Source organism: Festucalex cinctus, unplaced genomic scaffold (assembly GCF_051991245.1).
Source record: "Festucalex cinctus isolate MCC-2025b unplaced genomic scaffold, RoL_Fcin_1.0 HiC_scaffold_432, whole genome shotgun sequence".
Lineage (NCBI taxonomy): Eukaryota > Metazoa > Chordata > Actinopteri > Syngnathiformes > Syngnathidae > Festucalex > Festucalex cinctus.
The window spans coordinates 1-16,306 of record NW_027520676.1 but is presented as its reverse complement, the minus strand read 5'-3'; the positions used below and the strand labels follow the sequence as shown (position 1 = coordinate 16,306).

General features: G+C 42.0%; 1 protein-coding gene across 1 annotated transcript; it reads right to left on the bottom strand.

Annotated features, from left to right (window-relative positions):
- Positions 1–487: 487 nt before the first annotated feature.
- LOC144011838 (uncharacterized) lies at positions 488–11,773 on the bottom strand (the record flags this gene model as incomplete). Its single annotated transcript, XM_077511696.1, has 4 exons — positions 10,361–11,773; positions 4,939–5,139; positions 1,900–1,921; positions 488–580 (listed from the first exon to the last, which is right to left on the bottom strand). Coding segments are annotated over exons 1-4 (616 nt in total), but the record flags the coding sequence as incomplete, so codon positions are not given.
- Positions 11,774–16,306: the final 4,533 nt, after the last annotated feature.

Sequence of the window (16,306 nt, the reverse complement as noted above, 5' to 3'; positions counted from 1 at the left end):
TTTTTTTTTTTTCATAATGGTGTTTTTCAGCAGAACAACTTGGTCTTGTCAATCAAATCAAATGAGGTGGAGCCAGTTAGGTGACTGGCTGAATCTGTTATACAGACATGAGCCAACCCGCTAACTGTGATTGACAGGCCAAGTTTTTCTTAGGAAAAAATTATTATGAAAATAAAATAATATGAAATAAAAAAGCCTCGTTATGAAATAAAATTTTTTTTTTGGAAAATTGGACATGAAATTAAAAGTCATTATTTTAAAAAGTATGACATCGTTAAATAATCATTATGAAATATTTAATCATAATTAAATAATAATAGGTACATATTAAATAATGGTATCAACACACTTCCTCATAATAATATCTAATTTTACAATGTAATGTTCATATGACATAATTGTGTGTTATTTATCAAAGGGGTCTTTCTTTCAAAATGTCCTTTTTATTGATTTAATGATGGCATTTTTGGGCTTCCATACCGCGTACCTGTACAGAGTCCAGCTCCGTGGGCGGGGCCGCCGTCCTTCACTTGCTTGACAAAAATAGTGTCCATGGGCTCGAGGCGACTTCGCTGTCTCCCTGCCGAGCACATCAACACGCGCATTTCAAGTCAACGGCAAAAATATTGCACCACAGTTGACTCTTCATCTTCAATCATAAGCATTTCCATTTGCAAATCATTCAATTAGTCATGAGGCTGCTCGATTATCAAGAAAAGAGTCATCACAATTAATTGGGTCATCATTGAAATCACGATTAGGACGATCACTTGTTTTTTGCTACACAACAAGAAAATGTTTCAACGTAAAAATCAAGACAAACAAATGTATTTGAAACACTTATCATTATGCAAGTTTCTTTGGACCAAGCGAGATTAATTAAATTAGTTATTTAAAAAAAAAAAAAAAAAAAAAAAAGGTACAAATATATACATTTAAACAACTCAAGATGAGTAATAATACTCTTTTACTTTTGTCTCTGATCAACTGCTGAAAGGAGACTGATTCTGTCCTCTTACATATGTAACTGCTTCAAACAGCGTATGTAGGATTGTATTGTATTGTATTGGTGTTAATGTTTTGTTATGTTCCATCCATCCATCCATTTTCTTGACCGCTTATTCCTCACAAGGGTCGCGGGGGGTGCTGGCGCCTATCTCAGCTGGCTCTGGGCAGTAGGCAGGGGACACCCTGGACTGGTTGCCAGCCAATCGCAGTTTATGTTATGTTATGTTGTTTTTTTTGTGTTTCTGTAAAGCGCTTTGTGACAGCTGAGGCTGTTTTAAAGCGCTATATAAATAAACTTGAGTTGAGTTGAGTTGTTCACAATTATGCCAATTTTGTAATTGGAAAGTGTAATCATTGAAATTGTAATTGAATTTCAATCAATTGCACAGCCCTCATCAATCATTTGCAACTTTGTAAACATATATTGTGGTAGAATTTTGATTTGAATTGCCGTTTTTTTTGTTTGTTTTTTTTTGTTTAAGGTTTCCTTCATTTAATAGCTGCATGTGAAATTAAACAAGTGTCCATCAGAGGGCAGCAAAGCACAAGGCCCTCTGATTGGCTAATCTGGAGGTGTGATGGTAGCCCCGCCCCCTACACCTCCTTGCAAACTAGCAGGTGAAGGAGAATGTTGGGTTGTTGGAGATGATGATTGGAAGAGTTAGTTATGGTTGCTAACCTGAATGAGTAAACCTCAACTGTTAGGGGTTCTGTAATAATCCAAAATGTTTTATGTAATAACATCTTTATGGGTAAGGGTTATTTAATATTGTCTTTTTCATTTAATACATTTAATCATGACAAGAGGAAATTCAGTTTGAAACTTTTTCATGGGGGAATAAATATTTCTATCTTTGGTTTCCCTAAAGACGTCTTTTTCCCCACACTTACCTCGGCTGCCATTCTCTTCATCCTAGCAAAGAAAACAGAGAACGAGAGGGGGGAACAAATTAGTGTGGTTAATGCTGTCGCTACAAAACAAAAAAAAACAAAAAAACAATAAAAAAGTCATGCTACAGTTGAACAACATGGTAAAAGTTGAGGCAGAGCAAGACAAGGATTCTTTTGAGTGTGGTGTGAACGTCATCAATTTGCCCTCACTCAGCACAAACGGCGGCACCAATGAATCCCTAAACGCAAACACAAGCGCTACCTGCGTCCTTTGAGAATTTGTCTCAGCGTGTGGTGAACACAAGTACTGTGAACTAGTGATGTGCTTCTCGGGTCGAATCCCTGAAGCGTGTGCCGAGTAATGTAGATGAGTGGTTCATGAACGGCGATTCAATGCGTGTGTCGATGACGTACGTGATGACGTTTGAAGCCCCGCGAAGCGGGTGTACCACGTGACTGATTCAGGAAATGATTCGCTAGGTTTGAGTGTAGTTCGAAATAAAAGCGGCAAAGAAACGCTATGGATTCCCCTTCACTTTTTGTGTTTTCGGGTCCCTTACTGCGGTACTTCTTTGCATTTTGCATTCGATTTGACCGACGACGACGAGCTTCTTTTTTTGCGATGGAGTTCAAGGAACCAGCAAGAAAGAGAAGAGAATATCCCCAGAGTTGAAAATCCCCTTCAGTACTGGGAATCACAGAAATATGCGCTTCCAAGTTTATACAAACTTGCTGTCTCATATCTATGCACCCCTGCTTCATCAGTACCATGTGAAAGAGTTTTTTCAAAAGCAGGTGAAATTCTATGCACAAAAAGAAACCGCCTGAGTCCAAAAACTTTGGAAAAAATATTGTTTTTAAATAAAAATGAAGAAGCACTTTATTTTACCTCATTTTTTCACATTTTCACTTGTTGCATAAGCACAAACATAGACAAAGTAACACAGAACAATTCATGTTAAAACACTCTTCAAATATATATTCTTTTGTATTTAGAGGATGATTTACACCCCACCATTTTATTGCATGCACCAAGCATGTTATACATTTTTCTGTCCACATGATGGCGTAGTCGAGGAAATGAATCATCTTGAAGCCCCTACGTGTGTGTGAAGCTTTTCAATGCAGGGCTTCACTGCTTTACGGGGCTTCATTTTGCCATCACTACTGTGAACACACCAATCAAAACATCATGACTACCCGGAGCCCCCCGTTGATCAAAGTTCCTCAATCACTTACTTGCCCGTCCCAGATTTTCCTTCAAACGTCTCGACCGCCTCGGAGATGACCCCAAACTCCCAAGATTAGTCTGCGGCTCCAATCCCACATCCTTAAAAAGTCGCATGCGGTGGCTTGCACCGTGGCATATTTATCCGACGCTATGCAGTGCTTCAACAGTGAATAGGAAAAGTCTACACACCCCTCTTCAAATGCTTTTTTTTGTGATATAAATCCATTCAACACAAGCTTGCATTTGAAGAGGGTTGTGTAGACTTTTTGTCCATCGGTACACTGACCCCAAGTGAGTGAGTGAGTGAGTGAGTTGGTGAGTGAGTGAGTGAGTGAGTCTGCAATTGAGTGAGTGAGTGAGTGGGTGAGTGGGTGAGTGAGTCTGCAGTTGAGTGAGTGAGTGAGTGAGTGAGTGAGTGAGTGAGTGAGTGAGTGAGTGAGTGAGTGAGCGAGCGAGCGAGCGAGTGAGCGAGTGAGTGAGTGAGTGAGTATGACTGGTCGTCACTAAAAGACCCCTGAGAGGCCAGCCAAGCGTTCCCATTAAAGCTCTGCCCTATTTGTCAACTTAAAGCTTTTACACGCTCCACACAAATCTGTGCACATCACTGGACCCGATTAGTTAAAAAAAAAAAAAAAGGTTGGCATGGGCCGACGTTATCCAGAGGACGACTGACTGGCAGTTGTCCCAGGTAGGATCAAATTGAGAGGCTGAGAAGAAACCTCAGCATGCCCTGGTTCGTCCTTCCAGCAACGGCGCTCTTTACGCAACGCCAATTTTTTGTTAGCTTTCGGAAGATGCACAATCCAGACGTCATGATCGGAAGACGCGCTTGCCTGTTCATCACATGTTTTTCCAGCTCAGAATTTTGTTGTCAAACATTTCTAGATTTTCTCCTAATATTTGTGGATTTTTTCACGTCCTCCTTGTTGTTTTTTGTGTCTTGTCAACAGCAATTTGTGTTCACCTCCCATTTGGGGAAAATTTCAAACACTTGCCTTAACTTGCAAGTAAGCGTGGGCCGATTAGATTTTGACGGTATGATAACCGTTGGCAAAAATATCACAGTGTCACGGTATCAGGGTATTAAAATGACATCTCTAAAATGTCCTTTTAAAAAATATTTGGATAAATAAAAACAGCTTCTTTTTCCATTCAACACTATTTCATTTTTAAACAAAACATGAAGAAACGTGTACCACGCTAAGTTTAATTAAATAAACATTGGCATTCTTTCTTGTTGTGTCCCATCACTGGCAAGCTATTTTTTAGAACAGACCCCAGTTAGGGGACACCTTGTACCTACACATGTACATTTATTTATTTATTTATTTTAAGGCCAATAAGCATCTCTCCTTATCCCCACCCCTCACCCTTTTATCCTCCTCCTCGCACAACTACACATGCACTCGCTGTAGAAGGAGAAGAAAGTTAATTGAAGGAAATCTACTTCAAATTGGCTCGCTCAATTCCGCAAAGAAGAGCTAATTACCGGTGACAGACAGCATTAGAGGTTATTGAAACCTTGACATTTTAAAACTACGGTAAATGGTCAAACCGGTTATCGGCCCATGTCTACTTGCGAGCGACTCGAATGCCGAGTTTTCATATGAAGGCAAATCCATTTGGAAAGTTAACATTCTAGCGACTGTCATGACTTCAAAATTTGAGATATCGGGCTTTGAGGTGACGTTTTTGGAGAGCTAGGAATGCACTGTGACCTTAACGTGACCTTCTCTCAACTTTTCAATGAGCTGTTGATTGTTTGAGGACACAACTTGTTGTTTTCTTCGCTGCCTTTCTCAACTTACCTTGAGAGAGTTGTGCACGGCAGACTCGGGCGGGTAGACGATGAAGTGGCGCAGAGTGAAGCCGAAGCCTTGAGAAGTCCGGCGCAGGCAAAGCGTCTTGGGCCCAGGCCACGAGAAAGGCTCCTCCTCCTCCTGCGGCCCGGGAGAGGGGGCCACGGCTGACGTCTCGCTCGGGTCGGTCCCATCCTTCTGCTTGGCCTGCTAAACATGGACAAATACCAAATTTCATCCATCTACCATTACAGTGGGTCGCGCTGCCATGCTAAAAAAAAAAAGAAACATAAAAAACGAAAAAAAAATTTCGTCTGCCCAAGGTTATTTTAGTTCTGTAAAACTAACGAAAAAATTAAAACCAAAATTCAAAAAACAATTTCGCTAACAAAATAAAATAAAAACGAAAATGCTTTTTAAAAAACAAAAACTAACTGAAACTACATTTTATGTTTACAAAACTAACGATAATGATAGCAAAAATGTCCTTTGTTTTAAAAAGGTAATTAATTGAATGCACCAGCCTTTGGGGATGATTTTAAATGTGATTTGAAGTCGATTTATTTTGATATTAAGGACGTTTGAAAGTGTGTCACACAGAAGTGACGTCAACTGCCAACAGCCAATAGAAAAGCTCCTTCAGATGACTTCACTGTTTGTGTTTTTTAAATATCGCGCACAAGTAATACACATTTAAAAAAACAAAAAACAAAGTAATACTGACACTAACTAAATCTAAACTAAAACGAAGCATTTATTAAATAACAAACTAATAAAAACTAACAGAACCACCCTGAAAACTAATTAAAACCAACTACATTTAAAATACAAAACTCAAAACAAAATCAAAACTACCGGTAACTAAAATGAAAAATTTCAAAACTATAATTACCCAGACGATTAGTTTCCACGACGTCAAATAAATGAAAAATATAACCGCAAACCTTCATTTGATAATTACGCAATGACGAGACTCTCTGTAACTTCCTCATTTCTACCAATATTGTAATACCTTTGCACATTACAACATCATATATATTATACTAACATTGAAGTAGTTGCATCAGAGCAGTTCAAGTGGGCGGAGCTTATTTTGATGAACTCACTGCAGTGCAGGTTTAATACTAACCTGTATTAAAAAAAAAAAAAAAAAAAAAATCAACTCTGTCAAACAAGCCCAATGCCAAGCCTCCATTTAAAACAGAAACCAGATAGTGTTAAAAATACGCTCATTCAATCAACTCTCAAACATTTAACACCAATGTTTTCACACTGCAATTTTTACTAAGAAAGTACAATAGATCACAGTGTTAGGTTGAACTTTGGACTGAAAGTGAACACATATATGAACTTAACATGTTTTATATGATCAGTTTTGAGAGGGGAAAATAAAGACCCAACTGAAAATGTAATAAATCCCCAATAAAGGTATTACATTTTAGGTAAAAATGTTTTTACAATATCAATCAGATTTTTTTTTTAAATGACAGTATTGGTGAAATGATGACATTATTGGGTTTTATGACATTTTTGATGGCGTTAGGTGCAAAATTGCAAATATCACATTTTCAGGAAATGATTATGCCCAACATACAAACAGTCGCAATGTTATCACTTGGACGTACTTCCTTGACACTAATTTTGACTTTCTGTCATGTGTTGGTTCTGTGGGGTTGGGATTTCATTTTATTTTGATATTTTTTTGGTGTGTTTGTCTGTGGTTGGTGTTTTTGTCATGTATACCTCGTTTCTTCTCTTGTCTCGTTATGTCTAACCACGTCCACCTGAGTGTATCTTCCCTTTCCAGTGTGTGACCAATCACTGCCCTCAGCCACTTGTTTTTCCCCCAGGTGTCTCTCTTTAGGTCATTAGTGTTAGTGTATTTAGTCTGTTGTGTTTGTCTAGACCATTGCTGGTGTTACGTAGGACATGCTGGGTGGCTCGTCTGCTAAGCTTTGTGCTGTCAAGTCAAGTCAAGTCAAGTCAAGTCAAGTCAAGTCAAGTCAAGTCACGCCAAGTGCAGTTCTGTCACGTCAAAGCAAAGCAAAGCAAAGCAAAGCAAGGCAAGGCAAGGCAAGTCAAGTCCAGTTCTGTCACAGCAAGTCCAGTTCTGTTCTGTCATGTCTAGTCTAAGTCTTGGTTTTCCTGCCCAATTGTAAATTACCCTACGTTGCTCATTTCCTTTGTCTGATCTTTCTCCTCAATTTGGGTCCACATCTCTGTCCACCTTCAAACAGTAACACTTTCCTTTTAGCCGGTTGGGCTTTGGCGGCATTTTGTGGCATCTTAGGACATGACAGAACACAAAAATCCAGTGATGGATTTTCAGTCACATCTGAGGATATAATGTGAATTCAGTGTGAAACGTAGAGCTTCACTGAACTTTCATTGGGCCATTACACCCCTCCACATCTTTTCAATGGTTACAATTCTCCCATGAAAACACAACAGTAAGTAATTGTTCATAATTAGTGCTTTTCATGTTGATGTCAATGGGACATTTGGCATCCGTAAGAAGTGAAAACTTCATGTTGTTGAAACTCAAAGTGGACTCTTGAGACTGACACGCAGACAAGAGGCGCGCAACATCCGTCATTACGCTCGGCGAGGAATGTCTGGCATCCCGCGATCAGGCCAAACGCACGCACACGCACGCACACATAATTGTGTTTCTTAACTGCGGTTGGATTGGGAGAAAACAATATCTGTCAAAATAAGTCTTGCCATTTGTTTTTGTTTTTTGTGTTTTTTTTGCCTGGGGCTTCACACATGCACACATGTGGCTCTGCTTATTGCACATTTGGGGCCCTGGCGAGGCTCTCCGGCGTGTTTGCCTGATGACAGACTTCTCTCGCGCGTTCCTGCCGACACTCGGGGTGGGAGAACAACAACGTGTCAATGATGCACTCGTGCATGCTCAACATCACAACTAACGGGATGAAATGATGAAAAATGCACTTTTGCATACAAATACTACAAGTACTTGTCAAACTGTGTCCGTGAGGCCGAGTGATGACATTGCAAGATGGCTAATTGACATAACGCCAAAATAGCAAATCGTGAGAGTGACATCCATCACCAAAGTAATGTTGGAGGAGGACGCATGCGGCGAAAGCAAACCATCGTGATAGCCAGCTAATAAAATACATCTTTAAGTGAGTAATACGAGTTCCAAACAAAGACATGGGTTCCCGCCTGGGCTGTCTGGGAGGAGCAGATGTGGATTGCGGAGGTCCTCAGGGAGAAGGATGGGTGTGGGCTTCACGCTCTGATGGCTGAAATCTTCAGCAATGCCCGGAGCGGTGCTGACGTTGTCTCGCTCTGCACCTTTGGTTTTTGGTTTTGTGCTTAAATTTTTTTTAAACGAATGTCATGTTATGTAAGAGCCGAGCTGAGGCATCGGTGGCCTTGCCATAGAGCAAATGCGATGAATTATAGAGGAAGAGGCGGCATGATGCTGTATATTTGCCACTCATTCTGTTCATCAAAACTGTGAACAACCTGGAGATCGCTGTTCACGGGGTTTTTCACGATAAATCACAATTTCAAGTTGTGTGCCTTCAGTGTAGTACCACTTGTATCCACAAACTTGCCAGGCAGTATTGAGCTCTACTGAAAGAGATACAGCGGTATTCAGCGAGCAAGAAGAAGAGGCAGAAAAAAAAAGCTGTCAAAATTTGCCGTTTCTCAATGTGCTTTCTTGTCCGTACTTACGATCTCGTGAAATGTCAGCCGCCGCCCAAGTCCTGTTCCAATTGCAAGTACGCAAACAGCCATAAAGGTCGAGCAAAGAACGGACGGAATGTTGTTCTTACTGCGAGCTTCCTGGTTATTGACGCTTTGCCGTAACTGTTTACCAAATAACTATATGTTTTATGTAATTAGGAATAATATATTAAAGATGTGTCATTTGAAATTATACATTGGATTTATCCAAATTAGGATTACATTAGTTAAAAAAAAAAGGTTCTGGAAAGACACCAATGTGAGTTGGAGGTTTTATTCTGATTCTCCTGAAATTGTGGTACATCGATAAAAATTATCTTTGAATGTATGTGTATATAGTAAATCATATTTTATATATATGAATATATGTAAATATAATATTCTAAATTGCAGTTGTGAAACTAAGTTGTGTCAAAAAAAGGACTAGATTTAATAAAGTTGTGCTTCACACGTTAAATATTTATTATTAATTACGCTCATAAAAGGGTAGGAATACTTACAAACGTGATGCTGGTGGGGGGCAGCAATGCACATGCCGTGCCTAGTCTGCCGGAAATGAAAGAAGAAGAAATGCTTTTTGGGATATTTTCCCAGCCAAGCCTTCACCAAGCAACAACCGATGCATCCTTGGTTGAAGCTAACAAAAAAGAACGACATCAAGGAATTCCGTGTGGTCTTGGCTTATGCATACTTTCGATTGGAACAGTACTTGGGCGGCCATTGATGACCTTTTATGAAATAACAAGGACGTAAGCAAGGTTTTTAACCGATGTATGTTGTATGTAAGCATTGAAATAGTACAAACTCATTGAAAGCTAGTCACATGATATAACTGCAATGAATTACAGAAATACGCCAGTGTGATATATGCGTGCTTGGGAAGTACGTTCTTGAGACCGGGTCACAAGAACGTACTCTGTGTTCTTGATATTGAGAAACGGCCATTGTTGTTCCCACAGAGCAAAGAAGTGAAGAAAATGTCTGCCAGAATTCTTGCATGCTCTCTTTGTATCTGTTCTATGGGTGTTAAAGCTCGTTGGAAGGGTGACAATATTAACAGAAAATCTTCCGCTATGCTAATTTGCTTGTGCCTCGCTATGCAATTTCACATTAAATGTTAGCATTAAGCTAAATGACTTTTAGATGGCGCCTATGACACAGGTGAGTCTGGATCCTGACCTGACGCTGAATGTCACCGCTGGTCCACTTTCATCCAAAAAGTATGTTTTTGTTAGTGTGAGTCAGCCCTGAGTGGCCAACGTCATCCATCGACCTCTCGCAACTCCCTCGCACTTTTACTTTTCCAAGCCTCTCCGACCGCAGACACTGAACATTAGTCACCCGTGTTGACTTGATGGCAGGAAAATACGCCAGCCGGACTTGCTTCCCACCTCAGAACATAAAGCGTGGCCATTTTATATGTGAGAAAATGCATTGTGAGGTTCCCACATGTGTCATCGGGTGCAAGCAAGTGAAGGCGCAATCAAAGCTAGCGGTCGGTAAAGCGGGACGGCGTTGCCACAGGGGAGCAGGATGACGCACAGAAAATTCCTCCAACGACACAACAATGTCTCCTCCCCTCTGAATGCCTCGCACGTCAACCTATTCGCCCGCCGGTGTGTTTCCTCAAAGCCTCAAGTAAGGCCACATCCAGGAATTTGGGCCACCTCCTGTCAAATAGCGGACGGGATGCTTTCTTGCTTACCCGCGATCTCACGCAGTTCTTCCTGGAGGCTTCCCGCAGCCGAGCCCAGGAGACTCCGCGGGTGGAACTCTTCACACCCAATTCTAATTCGCCCCAGTAGGCTCGGGCTAAAAGCTGGAACCAGAGGCAGTACGGCTCTGACAAGCAGCAGTCGGCCCCCGCCAGCCGAGCCCAGGGACAACTTGCGGATGAGGGGATCGCCGACAGGGAGCAGCAGCCCTCGGAGTCGGTCGGGTCCCTCAATTCCCGGAGAGGAACTGGCTTGCGGCCCGCGGGGAGTCCGTTCCTCTGGGCCAGCATGGCATAGCCAAGTCGGAGCAGTCGGAACCGGATGACGGGATTAAATGGATCCAAGAATCTGCTCCTGGTCCACTTCGGCTAGTCCATCCTTCCTCGGGACGTCCCGCAGACGCATGCCGATGTGGGCTGCGCAGAGCCGAGCGACTGAACGGCTGGCTGACTGACGCACACACCCACTGGCCACACACAACTCGGAGGTATGCACACGCACACACACACACACACACACACACACACACACACGAGGGCTCTTTCCTTTTCCCCGTCTACTCCATCTCCAACATCGCTCACTCGTCTCCTGACGCTAACGGCAGACCGACAACTGGCAGTCAACCGTCCTTAGGTGGATTCAACAACAATTTATTCAACAAGATCACTATTATTTGTATGGACTTTTTTTGGTAATTGAAATCTTTACATTTGCCAAAAAGACGCTTTTATCGCCGTTCAGTGAGAATAATAAACAGTATAATGTTCAAACATGAATTCACAGATGATGTTTTAATAAAATTGTGAAAGAAGACAATGGCAACGTGTGTGGATTGCAAGTATTGGAGGAGTTCTCTCTGTCACTATAAAAGCAACGAAGCTCATTGATTTCAGCTTTGTTTTGGTTATGCGCTGAATTGAGAAATGAAGTAAGAGACAATCGAGATGTGATTGATAAAGTGTCGGTACACTAACTAACAATATTGTTGAGGCTACATGCTAATATTTGGTGATCTACGATGGTTTAAGCCTTGAGATGTAGTTCTCTAGTGGCCCAGTCCTCCTGGAACGGACGGGTCTGGTCTTTGCCTCTCGGGTGGGCCAGAAGGCCGACGTGCCGCTTCATCACACTTTCCCACCGCGGTGGGAACAAGCTCGCCAACGCACGTCTATCACAAGCCCTGTGGTTTGTACGCTTGCTTAGCCTAGCGCTAACGTAAGCGGTGAAAATGTAAACAGCGGTCTATTTTGATTGCGGGGAATGTTTCAGACAGCGACGTGACCATGAAAACAACAACAACAACAACAACAGCAACAGGAACAGGAACACCCGTCGTGGAATGTTCCCCTCGCAGAGTTTGGTTAGTAGAATCCGGTTACCGCATTGGGCCCAATATAGCGCCACACGTGATCTTCCTCATGGAAAAGACAGCAGAAACAGAAAAGGCCCAACTGTCATCTGAGTGTAATTTAGGCCCGTAAGAATGTTTTTTTTTTTTTTTTTTTTTTTTTTTTTTTTTTTTTTTTTTTGGGAACTGCTGCATTCAGAAAGGAATTTGGAAAAACACCACATGCTGTTTCCATTTTTACAACGGCAATTTCACAATTTCACGACAAGCGCTTCCAATCCGAGGCCAGCGTTGCGATCTTGTAAGTTGATGGGAATTCTTTCAAATGCAAAACACATGATCAGCAACAGTCTCGTGGCAAGGAAAACTCCCATGTCGCTCTTGGCCATGCTTTTTGTGCACACACACAGAACTATTATACCCGCCGTTGTCATAGCGGCAAACAACATCATCGGCCATTGGGCCGCTGACATCCACGTGATTCCACTGCTGTTAGTGTGCAAGGACAATTTGCACTGAATGGGCACTGCACACTTGGGGTGACGATGAACTGCAATTGGGTTCAAGTTCAAATCCAGAGCGGACGGTGAAGTGAAGGATTTGTGTGTGTGCGTGCGTGTTTTGGATGCGCCCTCTCTTTGTTTACACTACAAGTGGGAAAAGTGGGTCATGATTTAATGCCCAGGCAAAAGAGTTGCTCCAGCTTTTCGGGTCATTGGGGTCATCTTAGCTATTGTAGTTACAGTCGTCTGAGCGCAACACTAGCAATAAGAATTCACGCTGGACTTGAGATGTAACAGATACTTCTATGTTGTGTAAAATATCACACTACAAGTAGGGTGTAACGATATCCAAACATCACGATACAATATTATCACGATATGAAGGTCACGATACAATAATTATCACGATATTGTGAGGTGGCGATACAAAAAAAAAGTCATAATATTGTAAAAAAAATGATACTAAAAAAAACACACACACACCCACGCACACAATATTGTGCATTTGTACATTACAGCAATGCATATAACCAACCCACAATCTCTAATAATACTTACTACTGAAGCATTCACTTGCTAATGCACGTACACATTGCGTTCCTCCACATATTGACTTGGTTCACAAGCATATTACGTTCCCCTTCATCTGACCATTAGCATGGATTTGAAACTTATAAGGGCCAAAACATGCCTTGTGAAAATTAAACTGCACTAAAAAAAAACAACCCACCAGAGGGTGCTCGAACTGCACAAATGGAAATCAACCTGACTTTTTAACAGATGCGCTGCTTTTCATATCGTGACATGACTCGGACGATATATTGTGGCAGTTTTAATATCGCAGTATCACGATATTACCGTTATCGTTACATCCCGAACTACAAGTACAGATTCACTTCCTGTAGTGTAAATGAAAGTATAGAATCTAAAATGTGCGAAGGTAAAAAATGAAAATGTTATTTCTGCTGTCAGTTATGTAAAAAATTCTTTTCTAAGTTACATAGGTGAATAAAATTTGTTCAGCGTCTCGGTTGTCTGTTTTTTTTTTTTTTTTTTTCAAACGAAGAACTAGCTAGTTTTTACAATTTTAAATATTTACGCTGACAACATATGATTCTCCCCCAGCGCTTCTTGGCCAGCACTTCAGATTGCGCCTGTTTGGAGACCTGTCATGGCAACTGGCACTCAAAGAGTACACAAAGATTATGCAGGCCTGTAGAGAGTGAAATATATTGAAAGAAAATCAAAAGCAAGCAGAGTAAATTGAATTTGTTACGAGCGGTTAAAAGGAAGATGAAAGGATGTTTTTCAACGCACAGTAAAAACGTCTCTGCGGCTCTTGAACGCCAGCTGTTAAAATTCTTTGAAAACCTTTATGGGATGTCATAGAGGTGGAAAACGCAAGCCAAGAAAAGCGCAATCATGCCGAAAAAAATCATGCACGACACCTGCGAGCCACCAGCAGGTGCGCAGGGGTGTCGCCGTCAAGGACCAAACAACTGCATTCAAGTTTTTGGGAGGTCTGGTCGGACCCCCTCACTGTTGCCTTGCACAGCACGGCTCCCGCTTTGCGGTCGGTCCCAAAACCTTGTGTGCAGTTTGGATCCTGGAATCCCCGCCTGATCTTTCTGTAAATGACCGCAACATGACAAGCACGGCCAAAGACAACATCCAGACTGCAGCTGTGTCCAAATCAAGACAACGCTGGTGAAATACTCAAACTTACTGGGGGCATTCAAAAGAGAAACATGCACTCTTTTTTTTTTTATGTGTCTGACTTTGGCATTTTCATACAATCAGCAGTACAACTTTGCTGCTTCATTAAAAAAAAAAGAAAAAAAAAAGAGTGGAGTGTCTATTAGCAAGTCTTTTTCAGACCGTACTTTTGAGTACTTGTCAGGGGTAAGAATTAGAGATGATGATTTCAAGTTTGTGGTAGCAATTTGGGAAGCCCTGATTCAGTTCCCAGCGCACACCACAAAGTCCAAAAGTGACGGCCTGTTTGGATTAGGCTTTTTTTTTTTTTTTTTTGTGGAAGAAACCCACCAAACACCTTGGGGATGAACTACAACCAAGAAGGTGAGCCAACAAGACCGTCTCTCAGGTCCAACATTACAGTAGTGGCCTTTGCCCTAAACAAAACACTCTTCTGAATGAATGCAGAAAAATTCCCACAGACGCACTCCAAAATCTTGTAGCGAGTCTTCCCAAGACAAGTTGAGAAGCAAACTTTTCTAAGTTTGACAAGCCTGGAAAGGCATTCCCTATAAACAAACACCAAATGGAGTTAACTGGAGTAGCGGAACCCTCTGAGAGAGGAAAAGCAGATTGAACATATTTACTAAATGATTATCTGCGACTGCTTTGTGAAATAATGCAACAACAACAACAAAATCTCGAAACATCTGATTGAATTTTGACAGTGGTGGGCCAGCAAGACCTTCTCTGCTGGCAAAATATGATCACAGGCACTTTACAACCTCAATTTGTTCCTTACAATTGTAAACGTTATTAATCCCAACAGTCTATTTTTTTTATTTTGGAGTGTTTCTCTTTGCTGTACAGCTTCAAACTATATCAGCAACTAGACTCTTTAACCAAATTTAACCAATCAGATTTCAAATTCCTTCTCACAGGGCTAATGTGTTGGCCTACGAGCACTTCAGCTGGCCTGAGCAAAACTTGTTTCAGCCAAATTTGACTATAGCAAAGCACATCTTGTAGCAATCTGCACACGTTCCATTCTTTGCGTTGAGAGAGGCAGCTGTCAACGCTACAATGACCAATTCCGAGGCTTGTCTGTGTGATGCAGAGAAAAAGGCAGATGAAGAAAAGCGAAAGACTTGCTGGGGGGATTAGGCCTGATTCAGGGGTGGCTTTTCAAGACTCCTAGCGGGTGTAAGGATCTAATCTGGACACGCTGCATCTGGCCTCCCCCAGGCTTACTGTAACAAAAAGGGTCGTCTAATGACGGCTGGCCAACAGACTGCTCCCGCTATGTGCCCAACACCATCACAAGCCCCTCTTCACACGGCCCCACAAGGTAAGAGGGATGGATCAGTGGACGCAAATCTCACATGTCACCTGGGAGGCGGGCGGCGGCGATCTGATTTTGCTCTCATCTTTTGGCAGAGTACAGCAGTTCCTTGACTTGACAAAACTGTCTCTCAGATCAACTTCCTGCGTTGAAATGAATGAATAAAATCCATTGAGCGGTAAAAAACAAACAAATTCGGACATGCCGGTAAGTGACTCAGGCTGAGTGGAGGAGGTCAATCTGAAAGGGTTCCTAATGTGATTGCGCTGCACTCTCAAATGTGCCAAGAGAGGATGGAGAGAGGGGTGGAGGTGCTGCTGAGAGGGTAAAACAAATGAATCAGACCATTTGTTTCGGATCATCTTTAAGCAATGCGGAAAGGAAAACTATGGAATGGTTGAATGTAAGCAGCAGGGAAAACATTTTTTTTTCTACGTCGACCATGATCAGTCTGTCAGGAATACGGCAATAGATCCTGCCTTGATATTGTCAACCTTCTTGGTTGGATTTGGAGTTCTAAACCAGTAGCACAGTATTGCGACTTGGTAGCCAAAGCAATTTGACAAGAATAAATCACACTGCATTGGTACTTCTTCCAGTGCTTGAGAATACACTGGCGGAAGTTTGCACTTGCGTTGCGAAGGAGGAGTGTGTCACCAGCTGTGTTTTCATTCTGACAAGCGTCCTACTCAAACATGAGTCACCATCCAACCACTCCAAATGTTATCGCTGCAACTCCCCGTGCCTCCTGTCCGTGGCGCTCTCATGGGCCCATGCGTCACCTCCATTCCACTGGCAACGAAAAGAACGAGAATGGCGCTTCACACTTTGCTGTGGAGACCAGATGGGCTGCACGCAGAAGAAACATACCATCCAATATCCTGCTGGGGGAAAAAAAATAAAGGGGATTTCCTTCACTGCGGTTGCAGTGACTTTGGGATTGTCTTGGATGCTCACCCAAAAAGAGTCTGGAGAAAAGTGTGGGGGTGTGCGTGGGGGTGCGGGCGTGTGTTCTTGTACATAATACAAAGTGAGGACCAAAATACGT